The 14856-nt window shown below is 40.5% G+C and overlaps 2 protein-coding genes across 4 annotated transcripts in view; one reads left to right on the top strand and one right to left on the bottom strand.

The window, feature by feature from the left end:
• Positions 1-8187, top strand: part of LOC147028064 (phosphatidylinositol-3,5-bisphosphate 3-phosphatase MTMR3-like) — a 67015-nt gene extending 58828 nt beyond the window's left edge. For both annotated transcript variants that reach the window (XR_015057398.1, XR_015057400.1), the window contains exons 20-21: positions 3519-3796; positions 5392-8187. The gene's annotated coding sequence lies outside the window, so the exon portion shown is untranslated. The remainder of the gene's footprint in view (positions 1-3518; positions 3797-5391) is intronic.
• LOC147028063 (platelet glycoprotein Ib beta chain-like) lies at positions 7520-9380 on the bottom strand. Of its 2 annotated transcripts, none has more exons than XM_085878064.1 (2): positions 9233-9380; positions 7520-8379 (listed from the first exon to the last, which is right to left on the bottom strand). In XM_085878064.1, exons 1-2 carry the CDS (start codon positions 9365-9367, stop codon positions 7840-7842), a joined length of 675 nt encoding a protein of 224 aa, XP_085734190.1. In that variant the 5' UTR covers positions 9368-9380; the 3' UTR covers positions 7520-7839. The 2 variants fall into 2 exon arrangements, with proteins under 2 accessions (XP_085734190.1, XP_085734191.1); XM_085878065.1 differs by having other exon boundaries at positions 9250-9272.
• Between the last annotated feature and the right edge of the window lie 5476 nt (positions 9381-14856).

Here is a 14856-nt window from a genome sequence, read left to right as displayed (position 1 = left end):
TCCGCGTCTCATCACCAGACGGGTAGGCCCGACCAGGTCTCGGCCCCAGGCCTACCTCATTCTTGAGGGTATTTTCTTTCCTTGGTTTTGGGTATGTGTTGTCGGCGCCGTCTGTGAAGTAGAATTGTATAAGTGTTGCCGTGTGCTCGGTAGTCGGAATTAGCTCTGCACTGTGTTTTCACTTTTATGTTTGCTTTTTGTGTAAATGGAATTGTGTTTTCTTTTTTGTGTGCATTTGGTGGAATTGTATTTGTGTGCTTTCCGTTCGTCGCGAATAAATGTGCTTTATTGTTGAACTGTTTCCCGCTTCGCTTCGTCTTTTTCCCCATTGAACCCCCATCTTGCTTCACGTAAAGGGTTGGTAGTGGGCTGAATACGCCCGATAATTAATCGAACCGTCGAGGTCGACGATAACACCGCTCGGTTATTCTGATAGTACGGAACGGGTCGCTTAAGTGGCCCGTGTCCGAAGTCGACCTGCGGCGAGGTGCGATCGCCCGGTCTACCCTCCGCGTGGGTACTTAGGTAGTTCGAATTTGGCGAGCAACCCTATCCCACGCGGGGGCTGATTGGCTCGATCGCGGTGAGACCGAAAGGTCCACCCGTGACTGGTTCCCGGCGTTAGTCCGAGAGGGTCACGACTGGATTGTCCGTCCGGTGGGCGACGTGCCGCGATTCGAGTTACGTGGCCGTCGCACGCCTGCGGGCGCGAAAACCGCAACAATATATATATATATATATATATATATATATATGTATATATATATATATATATATATATATGTATGTATATATATATATATATATATATATATATATATATATATATATATATATATATATATATATATATATATATATATATATATATATATATATATATATATATATATATATATATATATATATATATATATATATATATACACACCTCCTACACCACATCCTTTCCACCTGTTCAAACTATCTCAACCTACCTCTACGCATAACCTCACTCATACTTTATATCCCTAACCCATCTCTTAATTCCACATTTGGTTTCCTATCCTTCAGTGTCACATTACACATCCACCTCACCATTCTCATTTCATTTCATTCACACCTCCGTTCATCCTTTTTGATCACCCATGCTTATAATGCAAGCTGCATAAAGTTTTCCCTTTAATCGGAGAGAGGCTCCTCTTAATGTCAATAGGGATAATGCCTCCCTAAACTTCTTCCAGCCACTTCTAATTCTTGCCATCACTGCTGCTTCTACACCAACACCTGCACTAATTATATCACCAAGGTAACAGAATTTATCTACGCATTCCAGGGATATATCCCCATAAAGTAACCTTTCTGCTCTAACTAGAGCCACTTGCTTACCTGTGCAAACAGCACATTTGTAGTCGGGAACCACCTGCAGTCTGCCTCTGATGTCACCAACACCTCTTGTGTGCCCAGCAATTGCAGGATTTACACAATATTGAATTGCTACCCACACCTTTTCTAAAGACAGCACAAGGCCACCTCCCTCTTGTGTTTTTTTTTTTTCTTCTCCCACACTTCCTTCTCCCACAGCACTAATCAGTACTTTTGTTTTCCCTGTATTCACTTTCAGTCCTCTGTCCTCCATACCCTCATTCTATACTGTATATTAACCCATTACTTCTTCCACATTATCAACACTAGATCATCAACATACAGGAGTTCCCAAGGTGAGGCTCCTCTAAATTCCTGTGATTATAGCCTCAAGAACCATGATGAACAGGATTGGACTCAAGACTGAACTCTGAACACCCACTTTCACTTCAAAATCCTCACTCTGCACTCCGTTTATCCTCACAGAGGTTTTTGGGCCACCATACATCGCCATGACTACCCTAACTCAGTGCCGGATTAAAGCATGGTCTTTATAGGCTGCAGCCCAGGGGCCTCCGCTAGCTTCTGGCCTGTCATACTAGAGAGGTTCAATCAAGTCAGCAAATCACTTCAGCATGAAACACTGGAGCTTCAATCAGCTATTAAACTTCTTACATCACTACTAGAGTTTGTTTTTTTTATGTCACTGCGGAATCAGTTTGAAGCGTTTGAAAATAAAGCAAAAAACAAAGTAGAAAATACGGAATACTACGATGAACAAAAACGAGAGCATAGGAGAAGAAAACAAATCAATGATTGGAATGCTGAAGATGGTGCTTTGCGAGGAAGCCAGAAGTTTAAGGTGGAAACGTATCTACCCATCATAGATAAGTTATGCTAAGCTTTCTCATTGCATTGAAGCATATAAAAATGTTCATTCATTGTTTGGTTTCCTGGTCGAATTTCCAACAATGAACGATGCAGACATTTCAACAACAGCAGCCAAGTTTCAGAAGATTTACTCAGATGACATCGAGCCTGAATTTGTGCCAGAAATTGTTCACTTTAAAAACTTTGTTGGGCAATTTGATGAATTCAGGGACAAGCATGAAACACCGCAAGCTTCTGATATCTACACCTTTGTGCTAAAAAATGGATTAACAACTTCATTGCCTAATGTTGAAATAGCACTACAGATTTACTTGTGTTTAATGATAACTAATGTCACTGGAGAGAGAAGTGTCTCCAGGCTGAAACGTATAAAGAATGTACTCAGGTCAACAATGACACGAACGACTGAACAGACTAGCTGTCATGGCACTTGAAAATGATGTTCTCAAAAATTTACAATTTGCTGATGTTTTGGAGAAATTTGTTACCAAGAAATTACGCAAAGCAAATGTTTGAATTTTAATTTTGTTTAGCCTTGTCAAATAAATTTAATATTTCAAAAACTTATTTTAGTTGAAAATATCACAATGTCTCTTCTCTTTTTGTTGTGTTACACTTGCACAAGAATCTAAAATTTGATTTGTGTGCTTTTGTTATCATTATTAATTATCATTGGGGGTCTCACAGTGTCTGAAGCCAGGGCCTACATTAATTATCATTGGGGGCCTGCAAAATCGTAATCCTGCCCTAACTAACCAATCCTCCACATGTAACTTTCTCATGAACCATTGCACCACTTCCCGAGGAACCCTATCGAACGCCTTCTCCAAATCCACAAATATAAAGTACAGTTGTCTCTTCTTTCCCAGATATTTTTCCTGTAATTGCCTTACGATAAATATTACCTCCATTGTGTCTTCCTGGCATGAAACCAAATTGCATTTCATATATAATAACACTCTCATCAATTTATTCATGACTCTCTCTTCCACTTTCATTCCATGGTCCAGCAGCTTTAACTTGCATTAAAATATTTATATTCCGAATGCAGAATGGAAAGTAATATACAGTAAGTCACTGATTTATGTCGAGCCTATTTGCTTCGTTTTGATAGAACGTCGTTCACACATTATGGGACAGTCAATTTAAGTCTCGCTAGTCCGATTATAACGTTAAAATTTTTTAGGTACAGTGTACTTATGTTCTTCCGATACCCGGGTGCGTATCATTGTGTAAATAAATGCTTCTGTGTCCTTTGTTCTCCATCCCCGTTTGCTTATTAGATACACACATGAAGTTGCTTGGTCTCAGTGATTCGAGTTGCCCTCATCGCAAATATCTTCAGTTATTAATCGTATTCTAAAGGACAGATTGGGTTCGGGCCGATTTATTGTCTGCACAGAGAGCACCCCACGTCTGGTATGGTGACTGCTCGAACACCATTTGGGTGCCGGGTGTGAGGGAGTGCCAGCACAATGTTTACCTGACTCAGACGTTCCGCCGAAGCACGGTGGTGCCAATCTCTTCTTCCTTCAAATCTCTCCAGTCTTAACCCTCACCAGTAAGTTGTCTATTTGTGTATATACGTTATTTCAAGAATGCTATGTACCTATTTGTTCAGGCCAGCAAGGTCGAGACCGTTTATTCCTGAAACGTAAAATACCCTGCAACCCATGCCTCCAAAGGACTTTTTGGAACGCTGGCTGCATTAGCCATCTACTAATTATGTAACTATGGTAAAAGATTCTCCATTGATCGGTGCTCCGATGCTGAAAGTTTGGTCAAGTGGTTGCAGAGAAAACAAATTTAAAAGTGAATAAAGGTGAAAAAGTGAGGGGAAAACAAAACTGAGGGCCTTGACCAACATTCCACAAAGTGGTCAAGGATTGGGTGGACCCATGACTTGTTTAATTTTTGTCTATAAGATGTACTTTTGAAGGTTAAGATAAGTTAGGATGACCAAAATATTTTCCCTGGTACCACAACCTCCCCATTATAACTATGTACAGGGTGTTCCAAAAAGACCTGAACAATGTTGGTTGTTAACCCTGCGTTAGTACCATGGTTTTTTTTTACGGCGTTAGTACCCTGGGGTGTTTGAGCACCCCAACTTTTAAATTTTTTAAATGAAGCATGAAGTTCAACTCATTTATTTAGTGAACGTATGCAGGATTATACATATAATTATATTTCAGTTTGATTTCATAGTACATAAATACATCAAGACAATAATAGAAAACAAAATTTATCAAAACTCATTAGCTACAGCAGAAACATCCTCATCACTCACTTTCATCACCTGATATATTTATTTTGGCACTCAATGCAACTGACAGTCAACTTGCTGTGTTCTTTACACGCATGTTTACCACACTGGTTACACTTTATGATCGCGTGACCTGGGACAGAATGTACATCTCTTTGCCCCCTGTGACGAGTGGCGTTGTGGGGGCATTGGGCATGCAGGGAACCTTCTTTTTGAGAATTTATGGTTTATTCTTACCTCCAGAATTTGGGTCAATTTTGTCATCATAGTGTATGCTGCTGACAAGAACATTGTTCTCCTTCTTCCTCTGTGGGATGTATGAAACTAGTGTCATTTTGTCTGTGAAACATAATATGCTGTCATAATTACATCTGTTCTTTGTCTCTAAGAATTCCTTAGGAATTTCAGTTTTATTTTTTCAGTACCTTGTTAGTACCCTGAGGTATTGTCTCTCTGCCCACTGAGAAATGACATCTACCTCTCACAAGAGTTCCCACAGGACCATGAAAAATTTTGAGTGAAGAATCGTGAAGAAAAAAAAACAGAATCGTGAAGCTACTACGGAGAAAATGGATATTAGTGCGCACATCTATAGAAAACAGGACATTTTTAAAAATTGGGGTTTCCAAACACCCCAGGGTACTAACGCAGGGTTAAGGAAGCAAGACTATGTCCCTCCATGTATACACAAGAAAATGTGAAATTTACAAAGCATTAAACTTTTTCTACTGTTTGGAGAATTATATTGAGTGAAACAATAGATTTAGGAAAGTTCCAAAATTTACCAGCTTCATTGAGTTGTATGATTTAATGCATTCACTATTGACATCCTGTCCCTCAGATGGACTGCTTACCCAAAGCGTCTGCCATATCTGTCTATATTTTTGAAGGTTTCACGAGGTGCTCTCTAGGGAGTCGAAGCAAATCTGGTGAAAAACGGACATTTTAAAATAAAGTTATAATGTTTGCGTGGACCGCGAACCGATGTACCACGCAACGCGTGGTACCACCTCGTGCACACAGGTGAGCAGGCAACGTGGCGGATTATCTGCAAAGTTTATTTGATGGGTGATTAAACTTTGTGATGTCTCCAGGGTTGTTCTAGGTTAAACAGCAACTCTTGTGGATAAAGTCATTTGACTGACCTCATTTTATTGCTTTAATTGATATGGGCGTGTGAAGACTGACTTTGACTTTAAAGTTAAAGGGATCCTATATGGTATGCAGCCACACCATGGCCAGCTATTCCTTATCAACCATTTGATTGGAGTGCTTGCTTATGTGCTTAAGCCACTTGCCGAGTGCCCGACAGTTGATCGCGGTACCGCGCAATGTCATTCTTAGCGAATCGTTCATTCACTGTGGACACTTACCGCACCACGCTATTCAGAGCGAGTGGCTCGTGCTCAGTCGCCCGGAGCCGTTTGCCGCATTAACGTGTTTTCTAATTTTCTGAGTCAATTTTTTTTTTCCTCTTCACACGCTGTTTTTAGAGATTAATGTTTGTGAACATGGCCCTGAAACGTCTATATTATTGTTGAAAACGTTTTTCAGGGAGGGCAACGCAAGGTTTTTGGGGTGTATGCAGTATGTATGGTAATCACACTGACTCCAAATGCCGATTCCTGAAAAATTGTTAATGTCTGCCACGTACTGTGTGTGTTTGTTCATAAAGAAAGATGTAATATGATATACTGAGAGTTATCAGGTATCACATGATTTTCCGTGAAACTCGTTTATGGTTAAGTGAACAACATTTTGCAATACATAAAAGCCCATTGCATTCTGCAATCAATTGTTGTTTGTTGTGCTGTAAGTCGGCAAAAAATTATTGGCCCAATTTTCTTCTCAGAAACGGTAAACTCAGAATGTTACATCAACATAATCCACAAGTTTCTTGGGCACTTTATGGAAGATTAAATCAACCAAGGATGGTTTCAGCAAGATGGTGCTACGAGTCACACTTCACGATACAGCACGAACGAACTTGGACACTACAAGGTCACCAAAGAGTAGCCCAAGTCATTATGGCCACCTTGAACCCAGATTTTAGTTCGCCAGATTTCTTTATTTTGTTTTTTTTTTTAATCGTCAGGCTTGTGGAAGAACTGGAACAAAAAACAGATCAAAACACTACATAACAAAAGGAGAAGGGGAAATGAATTTTCAGAAAAGTAGAACTCGTTTCAGGAAGACACTTTTATATGGAATATGATCATTTTTATTCCATCGAGACTTTAAATTGTCATATAAATCACAGGGACAAGAATAGTAACTTGGTATAAGCATCAACTTTGTCATAAAAGAAAATGTAAATGATGTCCATTTTCACTTTGAAGCAGTTAATTACTATATTATTTTCCTAATTGGTCTCCCAAAAATAGATCATTGGTTTGGAAGGACTCTTCTATAAATATACCAGAGGGCACTCGGTAGAGTGCATACCTCCGCCACGCAATGCCCGATCCACGAGAACATATCGGGTCCAATCCATTTTCGAAATATGCTATATATCGCTTTTGGTCCAATCAATGGTGAAGAATCACTTAAAATTAAATAATTATCGTATGCAGATTTTCACCAAACTTAAATCAATTCTTCCTTGTCACACACCCAACATATGCACCAAGTTTCGTCTGAATCTGGCAACAACTTTTGAGATATCATGCTATATATCAGTTTAGCCTGATCTCTCAATGGTGAAGAATCACTGAAAAAAATTCTAGTAGTCGGATCCGGATCTTCACCAAAATTGAATCAGTTCGTCCTTGTCACACACCCACCCTGTCCACAAAATTTCATCAGGATCCGTCGACAACTTTTTAAGATATCCTGCACACAAACAAACAGACAGACAGACAAGCAGAAAGGGGTGGAAACGTAACCACCTTCACCTTCGGTGGTGGAGGTAACCAGGCACAATTAAAACACATGCATCCTTATTCCTTTGAAAATAAGGAAATTCAACGTCGCCCATTTATCTTGTTGCGTTTAATTATCACGTCACAAACGAAGGTAAAGCGTTTGCAAAGTTTTATTTTTAAACTCATACAAGCATTTGGTAAGAGTTCATCGAAAGGGTACTCAAACTTAAAATAATAATTCCTCATTCTCAAATCCATTTCCATTCAACGAGGCAATTGTTGGGGGTGAATACAATTGATATTATCGTATGTATATAAATCCACTTCGAGCCACAAAGCGACAATTCTTAAAGGTGAGTACAAGAAGTTCGTTCATTAAAATGACCTGAGATTGAAACGTTAAGCCTTTACAAAAAAAACAGACAAATATTATTATATTGGTGAAAGTGAAGCCTTCCAGTACATGGCACCATCTCACACCCTTTTGCGGAACAAGTAAGCAACCGTCATGATTAGACTCCCATGAAAGATGACTGTGAAGTACAAACTTCCTTGCGACATATTCAGGTACTTGCAGTTGAACAATTCGCAGTACGCCGACAACTCTTCGGGCTGGAGATACATAATAACTCGACCCCTGAGTGGCTCCGGACTCGAACACTTGACGCGTTTGAATTGCTCTCTGTTTTCGTTCTTTATCATCCATGACCTCATGTACGCGATGTTGCAGTCACAGTGCCAGGGGTTGTCATTCAGCTCCAGGTGTTCCAAATGATCAAAGATGTCAAATGTACCTGGCGGAATGTTTTTCAAAGTATTGTTGTTCAGCATCAGGTCGGTCATGTACCGAGGCAATGTGTCAGGAAGGGATGCTTGAGATTTGCTGCTGCAATCGACTTTTGACCAGGTGCACGTACAAGGCGAGGGACAGTTGTTCGCTGAGCAACCGGCAGGTAATGTGGACCCAAATAAGTAGGCAACGGCAATTAATACCAGAGTCCTGTGTGTCCCCATCTGGTTGAAAACACAAGCACACGCAGAGTGATGGAATCATTACTTCTTTTTTTTTACTTTTCTCGAGGTATCCGAAACTTGCCATACAAATGTGACAGGTGAACACCAAGACGCATCAATTTGCTTCGAGTGTTGCTGTCCACACAGGAACATGCTCAGCATCACCTTTTTCAATGGTGGAGACAATCACATATTCAACGTTTAGTCGATGCAACTGTCCAGCATTGGTTCAACACGGATTCGATTACGCCTTCCTATCTGGGACGAATCCAAGACTACTTGTTACCCGTACTTTCAATTTGTTCAGGGGTGCGCCGGTGATAACTCATCTACTCTTCGCAAGAGACACTAACGTCCACAAACTAATGCTTCCAGACGGGACACCCGGACTGTCAATCCGAGTCATGGCACAATTTGTGATGCAAAGCACTATCATGACGGTTATAATAGTCGGGTTGGGAATCTCACCGAAACTGGACAGCTCAAAGATAACTACACTACATCTGCACCATTCTGTCAGACAGGAATCGAGTTATGGTAACACAGCAGACTTGTTAATGAAAGGACATGTTGTTGAGTATCCTACCCTGCCTCTCGGTTCACTTCTCAAGAAGTTTCTGTCTATGACTCGCAGCAAAGTAGATTATTTAAGAAGATTTCTGAAACTGTAATCAACGCATATAACTGGACCAAGTGAAGACATCAAGAAGGAAATAAAAATTTCCAAGGAACATTTAATGTCGATCACCAGTATTTCCCCCAAACAGTTTAAACTTTTAAAAAAATTTACACCTGCCACCCTCACAAACAAGTATTATCCTCCAAACAAAAAAAAAACAACTTAAATAGATACCTTGAAAGAAGCTGCACCTGTTTTGTCCGTTGTGTTGCGCTTCTGATTCCTTATAAATGCCGACGTTGCTTGAGATTTTAAAAAATGATCTGCTAACCAAGCAATAACAAAGAAGTCAAAGAAGTGGTTCCTCATTTTATTTGCTGAACTTGCAGTTGCGGTAGTGGCTTGCTGAACAAACAAGGGTGGTGGCGCTGACATGTTACATCCCTTAAGTTAATTTATGAAGCCAGTGGGTGATGGCATCGAACAGTAGCATTCTTTCTCCCAATGACTCTCGAATAAGTATTAAACTATTACTACTTGATTACTCCTTTTAACAACCCCAACTATTCCCATCGTGTGGGGTCAGCAGGGGAACATTTTTGACCAGCATTTAACCAGCTGTTTTGCAAATGTGACTCACTTGTAACAAAACTTCAAAAGATACTCTTTTTTTTTTAAGATTAATGAGATAAACGTAATTTTGGAATGAAGGAAAAAATTGAGAAACGTAAAATTAATGTCTCTGAGGTGCTGTTGGTGTAGATAGACCGCTTAATCATGTTAAAGTGAGTACAACCGTCACGAGATAATGTATTCACCTCGCTAACTCCTAAAATGTGCTACAAAACCACTTCCATTTTTGCTTTCAGCCGGAGTTGGTGTCAAGTTATTTGGGGGCCCAGTGGGGCCCCTGTCAATCTGTCGTCACACTAATATTGATCCCCGTTCCCTTCCATGGACTCCGAGCTCCACAAGTGCGGGTTGGTGAAACTGCACGAGGCGGCCAGGTACCCGACCAAACTCTAACCCCCAGCTTGCCTATCCTCCGTGGCTGGAGGATCCGAATAAAGGCCAGTTGGCTCCATTTCTTTTTGGGTGTGTGTCTGTCTGTGGCCAGTCTTATAAGTAGAACTGCATAAGTGCCTTGCTTATTGTACATTGCATTTTAGTCGGTTTAAGCCTGCTCTGTGTCTCCCTGATTATTATTTGTAAAATAAACCCTCTTGTTAAATGTACCAGCTTGTTTCTGTGCTTTCTCTCATTGGCCTAGCATGGTTCGGGTTTTAGTTATAGTGAGGCCGATTGTGCCGTAAATTGTTATTTGGGCTGGCGTGGCTTTGGTAGTTCCCGCTCGATTACGCCAGATCTGAGTCAGTAACAGCAACTCGGTTCGGAAAAAGCCGGCCGAGGGTGTGGCTCTCCTGGTTGTTTAAATCGTGTAGTGACTTAGGTATTTTGGCTAAAGACGAATAACCCTTCGCTATGCGGTTGAAATATTGGCGTCCACGGACCATTAAGCAACCCGTCGACTTTGGAGTTATCCGGTGACGACCTTCAATTCCGGGTGTTCGTTGGGAGACGGCCCAACTGCTCCATCTGGCGGTCGTTCCTCACCCCCAAACCCAGCAATTACAACAATATAGGCATCATGACATTCGTCCGTCTGACGTCAATGTATTCCATCATTATTTCTGCATTCTCAACCAATTAAACTTGCCAAGAGGACTATGGGTCATAAGGGAAAGTTTGTATCGATTTCATTTGCCCTCCTCACCAGGAATTCCGAAGGTGGGGGGTGCGACGCAAATTATCTTGGTAAATGTATACCATGTAGTGCCATTCCCAGTGGTGGTGGGAGAGGATGTCACGAGTGACGCTTCAGAACCTTCAATTATATCACGACTCGCGAGTAAGAGGATTCCGAGTTATTTTCACACTCGCTTAGCCGATGTTGCTTTAGCCTCGACTGCAAAAAAAATCTGGAGGAATTCCCGTTTTATTGCCTCCCCCCCCCCCCGCATTGGCAAGGTGTATATACAGCAGCTTGAGCGTCGTTCCACCTTATCGTGCCATTTCTCCAAGGATATCTCAGAATAATGACAATCGCATATTAATAATAAAGAATAACATGATCCCCCGGAAGTTTTTTTTGCACCTTTAAGGAAGTTTTGTTTCATCCTTGGGGAAAGGTGCTCTGATTTCAAAAACTGCAACGTTTTTATTTTAAAAATCGTGCTCATTGATTAGTGCATTTACTAATGAGGGATTATTTTTGTGATCGTACAATAAATTGTCGTGTGGATTTGTTAAACCATATATCGATATGGATGAATATTAGGAATTATAGAAATTTTAACTTCGCCAGAGGAGAGGGTATTGCGTTTAATTTGGGCCCATTTGTTTGTCTGTCTGTCTGTTCGTTTGTTTGTTTGTCCACACAGAACATGAATGTTTTTCTCTGCAACCGATTGTCGGATTGAGACGAAATTTTCACCAATGGTGTGATTACTCATATAGAAGGTTTTAATGATAAGTATGATGTCATAGGTCACGTCGGGTGGCAGCCATGTAGGAAAACCGGAAACATTTTGGACCTCTGGCACACGGCAAGTACTCTTCATGGGGAATGTTTGTTTTTTACGACGTCATAAGTGCCTTCATTATGACGACATAATTGCATATGTAGAACGCCACATCAGATCAGTATTAACATTTTTGTCGGTCATCTGGGGATAAATAGGTCCACAGAAAAAAAATTTTGATGACGTCATTGGTCACATGATTTGGTCACCATATTGTTGTTTTTTTAAACTTTCAAAAATCTTATTCTCTGAAATGGCTGGATGGATCGAGGCAAAACTTTACAAGTATGATCGGCCATCTGTGAGGAACAAAAGGTTCACACATATGATGTCATAGGTCACATGGTTTGGCTAAAACCTATAAAAAAAATCTTCTCTAGAACAGCTGGGCAGATTGAGGGGAAACTTCACGCAAATGTTCCCCAAGCCTTGAGTATACCAGGGTATTCACCAATAATTGATACATCACGGTCTGGCAGCCATATTGGATCGAGAAAAAATCTTTTTTAAAAATCTTTCACTCGAACTGCTTCATCAATTGAAGTGAAACTTCACAATAGTGATCTAGTAATGATGGAGAATATAAGTTTTAAATTTCAACCTGATCGGATGCATGGCGTGGCAGGCAGAATGATTTCATTGTTTGAATCTGGGTTCTTTTTGATTTTTTTTTTTGAATAAGGTGATGAATAAGGCCGGCAATTATAAAGTGGTGCTTCTAATTATGTCTCATTAATTATGTAACATACAAGTACACAAACGCCACACAAAACAAAGTCCTGGAGAGGGTCTGAAATCTGTGATTCCTCTTTTCCTTGTTTTGATTATATTGTTGCATTTTTATAGATTTAGCGTAGTTATTATTCCATTTGCTTTTTCTACTTACCTAACCTCACCCCCTAATTTTATATCAGTTCTGTCTAGTTAAACATCTGGGAAAACACATTTTTAATCAATTAATTACATCACAGTACTTTCTTTCCTTGAGATGGATCATTCCCTTTGCAATGTATTTATCACCACCTGTACCTTTGATCCTATCTTCACGCAAGCGTGCACACCACAGATCACATGTTGACAGACGGCCTGTACAAACCACGCGCCATTCCCCAACTAACACTTTGTTTCAACCTTCTCTGTACTCGAACCACAATGCCACAACCTTCATAAGACCACCCCGACGCTCTCCTAAAAATCCACTCAAAAAGCTCCACTTGCCCTCCTCACCACAACTGCTGCAAACACTTCAACCACTTCACCACAACTGCTCCAAACGCCGCACCCACAGTCAGCACCCCGAACGTTTACCACTCTCCTTTGAGGATATCATTATCAGGGAACCATGGAACGCTACCCACCATAACGGATGTTTGTGTTCGGAACATTGGCACGAAGCTCGAAACACAAGTTTCCGCTGGTGTCCATTCGACATCGTCTGGATAGTCCTGACGCTCCGCGAAGGAGCGACCCTCATTTGGTGGCCAGCACACATTCATGGCCGGAAAGTGCTCCCAAAAACCCACACCCCATGTGAGTCTTGGAGCCCCGTCGCATGGCTGAGTTCAGGGGCGAATGAGGCCATTTTCGGCTTCGGAGCCTCGCAGAGATGGGGTTACTTCTGGAGAAAGTGTCTGTGCACCAATGAGGACGCTGGGGATTGCCTACAGGTCGTTTTGACCTGAATTTGGGCGGCTCCTTTTCCCAGCGTCTATAAAATAGCTGAGAAGGGATGATTTGAGAGTCTTCGCCACAGTCTCCTTGGCACGGTCTTCTGCAGAGGTCACACAGTCTTCTTCTGAGTGCAGAGGGCTGGGTGAGGAGGAGAGTCCTGACCTGATCCGCGGTGCGAGGAGAAAGGCAGAGCAGAGTGCTGAATGGATGGAATGCCAGGCCAATCATAAAACTTCAGCATTTACACTTAGACTTTTTCACACGCCATTATAAGCTATCCTCTCACAAGTTCTGTCTTTCTCATCTGTCTCGTCTGCTGTGGATGCACAAGAGCTAAAGGAGCATCCTACAAACACACACCTCTTCATTGAGCACCTCAATAAAAGTATGCCTCAGAAGAATGTGTTGCATGTTTGGAATCAGATCACCCATCGGGAGGGTAATCTGCAAGTTATAATAAAATATTAATATAAATATGTTCATAATAATATTTAGCCCGTATACAAGCCTTGACAAAGTATACAAAAAAATAATAAAATAACCAAAATCATAATTTTTTTAAATTATTAATTTTTTTTTTAAAAGAAACAATAATAATTATAATTAGAAAGCATCTCAAAATGCAAAGCCTGTCCACGTCCGCTTTGTACTTGAACTCAACTTGACAAAAAGGGCAGTTAAAAAAATTGTAAATTATATTAATTTCTGTTCTCCACAATTTCATAATAATGGTTTGTTGAAGATTTGAAGACAAAAGCTCAATTGGTAAAAATGTTACAGCCTGGACATACATACTGAATCTCAATGGTAAACAAGGATTTTAATTATAACATTTATGGCTGGTCAACCACTTCACCAATGATGTCATCCTTACAATCCTTTATTTCCCATTGGGAGTAGAATGAGATGTGCCAAGTTTCAAAATTTTCTGATCACCGGTTTCAGAGATATAATGTTTTAATTTTTTGCATTTAATACAAGATGGCTACCATACCACATGACCTATGATGTCACAATTATCATTAAAATATTTTAACATAATAGAGCAAAAAAAAAAGGTCAAAGAAAAACAATAATAATAAAATTATTTTCACAAAATTATTAATTTGGCTTCTCCATATTCTCATAATAAAGCTTTGTTGAAAATTTCATGACAAAAACTCAAATGGTAAAAAAAGAAGTTATGGCCCGGACAGACACACGGAAGTGATTGCAAAACCCTGTCTTCCGCTACGCGGGGGACGGGCAAATATAAACTGATATAAAGGAGAGAGAGAGAAAAGGAGAATTGGAGAGAAAAGAGGACAAGAAAGAGGAAAAGTGAATAGTGACAAGAGAAAAAGTAGGAGTTAAGACCATTCCAAAACTCGGCAACTACATGGAAGATGTATGTATGTATGTGTAGGTGGTGTACAAAAATGAAAACACTTGGGTAAATAAGGCACAACAGGTATATTGAAAGAAATGGCTTCCACAGAGGTGTGGCCCATGCGTTGATTAAGCAAATAACATCTCAGCATGTTTAAGGTAATGTATAAAAATGCTGCACAGGCCTGATTGCCTATAGTTATGACTAGTGTGGCTGCAAGTGGAGACGTCAGTGAC

This window comes from Eptatretus burgeri, chromosome 4 (assembly GCF_056783735.1).
Source record: "Eptatretus burgeri isolate ZD-2024b chromosome 4, Ebu_testis_v1, whole genome shotgun sequence".
NCBI classification, from domain to species: domain Eukaryota; kingdom Metazoa; phylum Chordata; class Myxini; order Myxiniformes; family Myxinidae; genus Eptatretus; species Eptatretus burgeri.
This window is presented reverse-complemented; position numbering and strand designations above follow the sequence as displayed.

Excerpts from the sequence above, each read along its gene's own strand:
- LOC147028063 (XM_085878064.1), bottom strand. The coding sequence starts at position 9,367 with ATGAGGAACCACTTCTTTGACTTCTTTGTTATTGCTTGGTTAGCAGAT. Across the intron at positions 8,380-9,232 it reads CAGGTGCAGCTTCTTTCAAG|ATGGGGACACACAGGACTCT; the intron begins GTATCTATTTAA and ends GTTTTCAACCAG.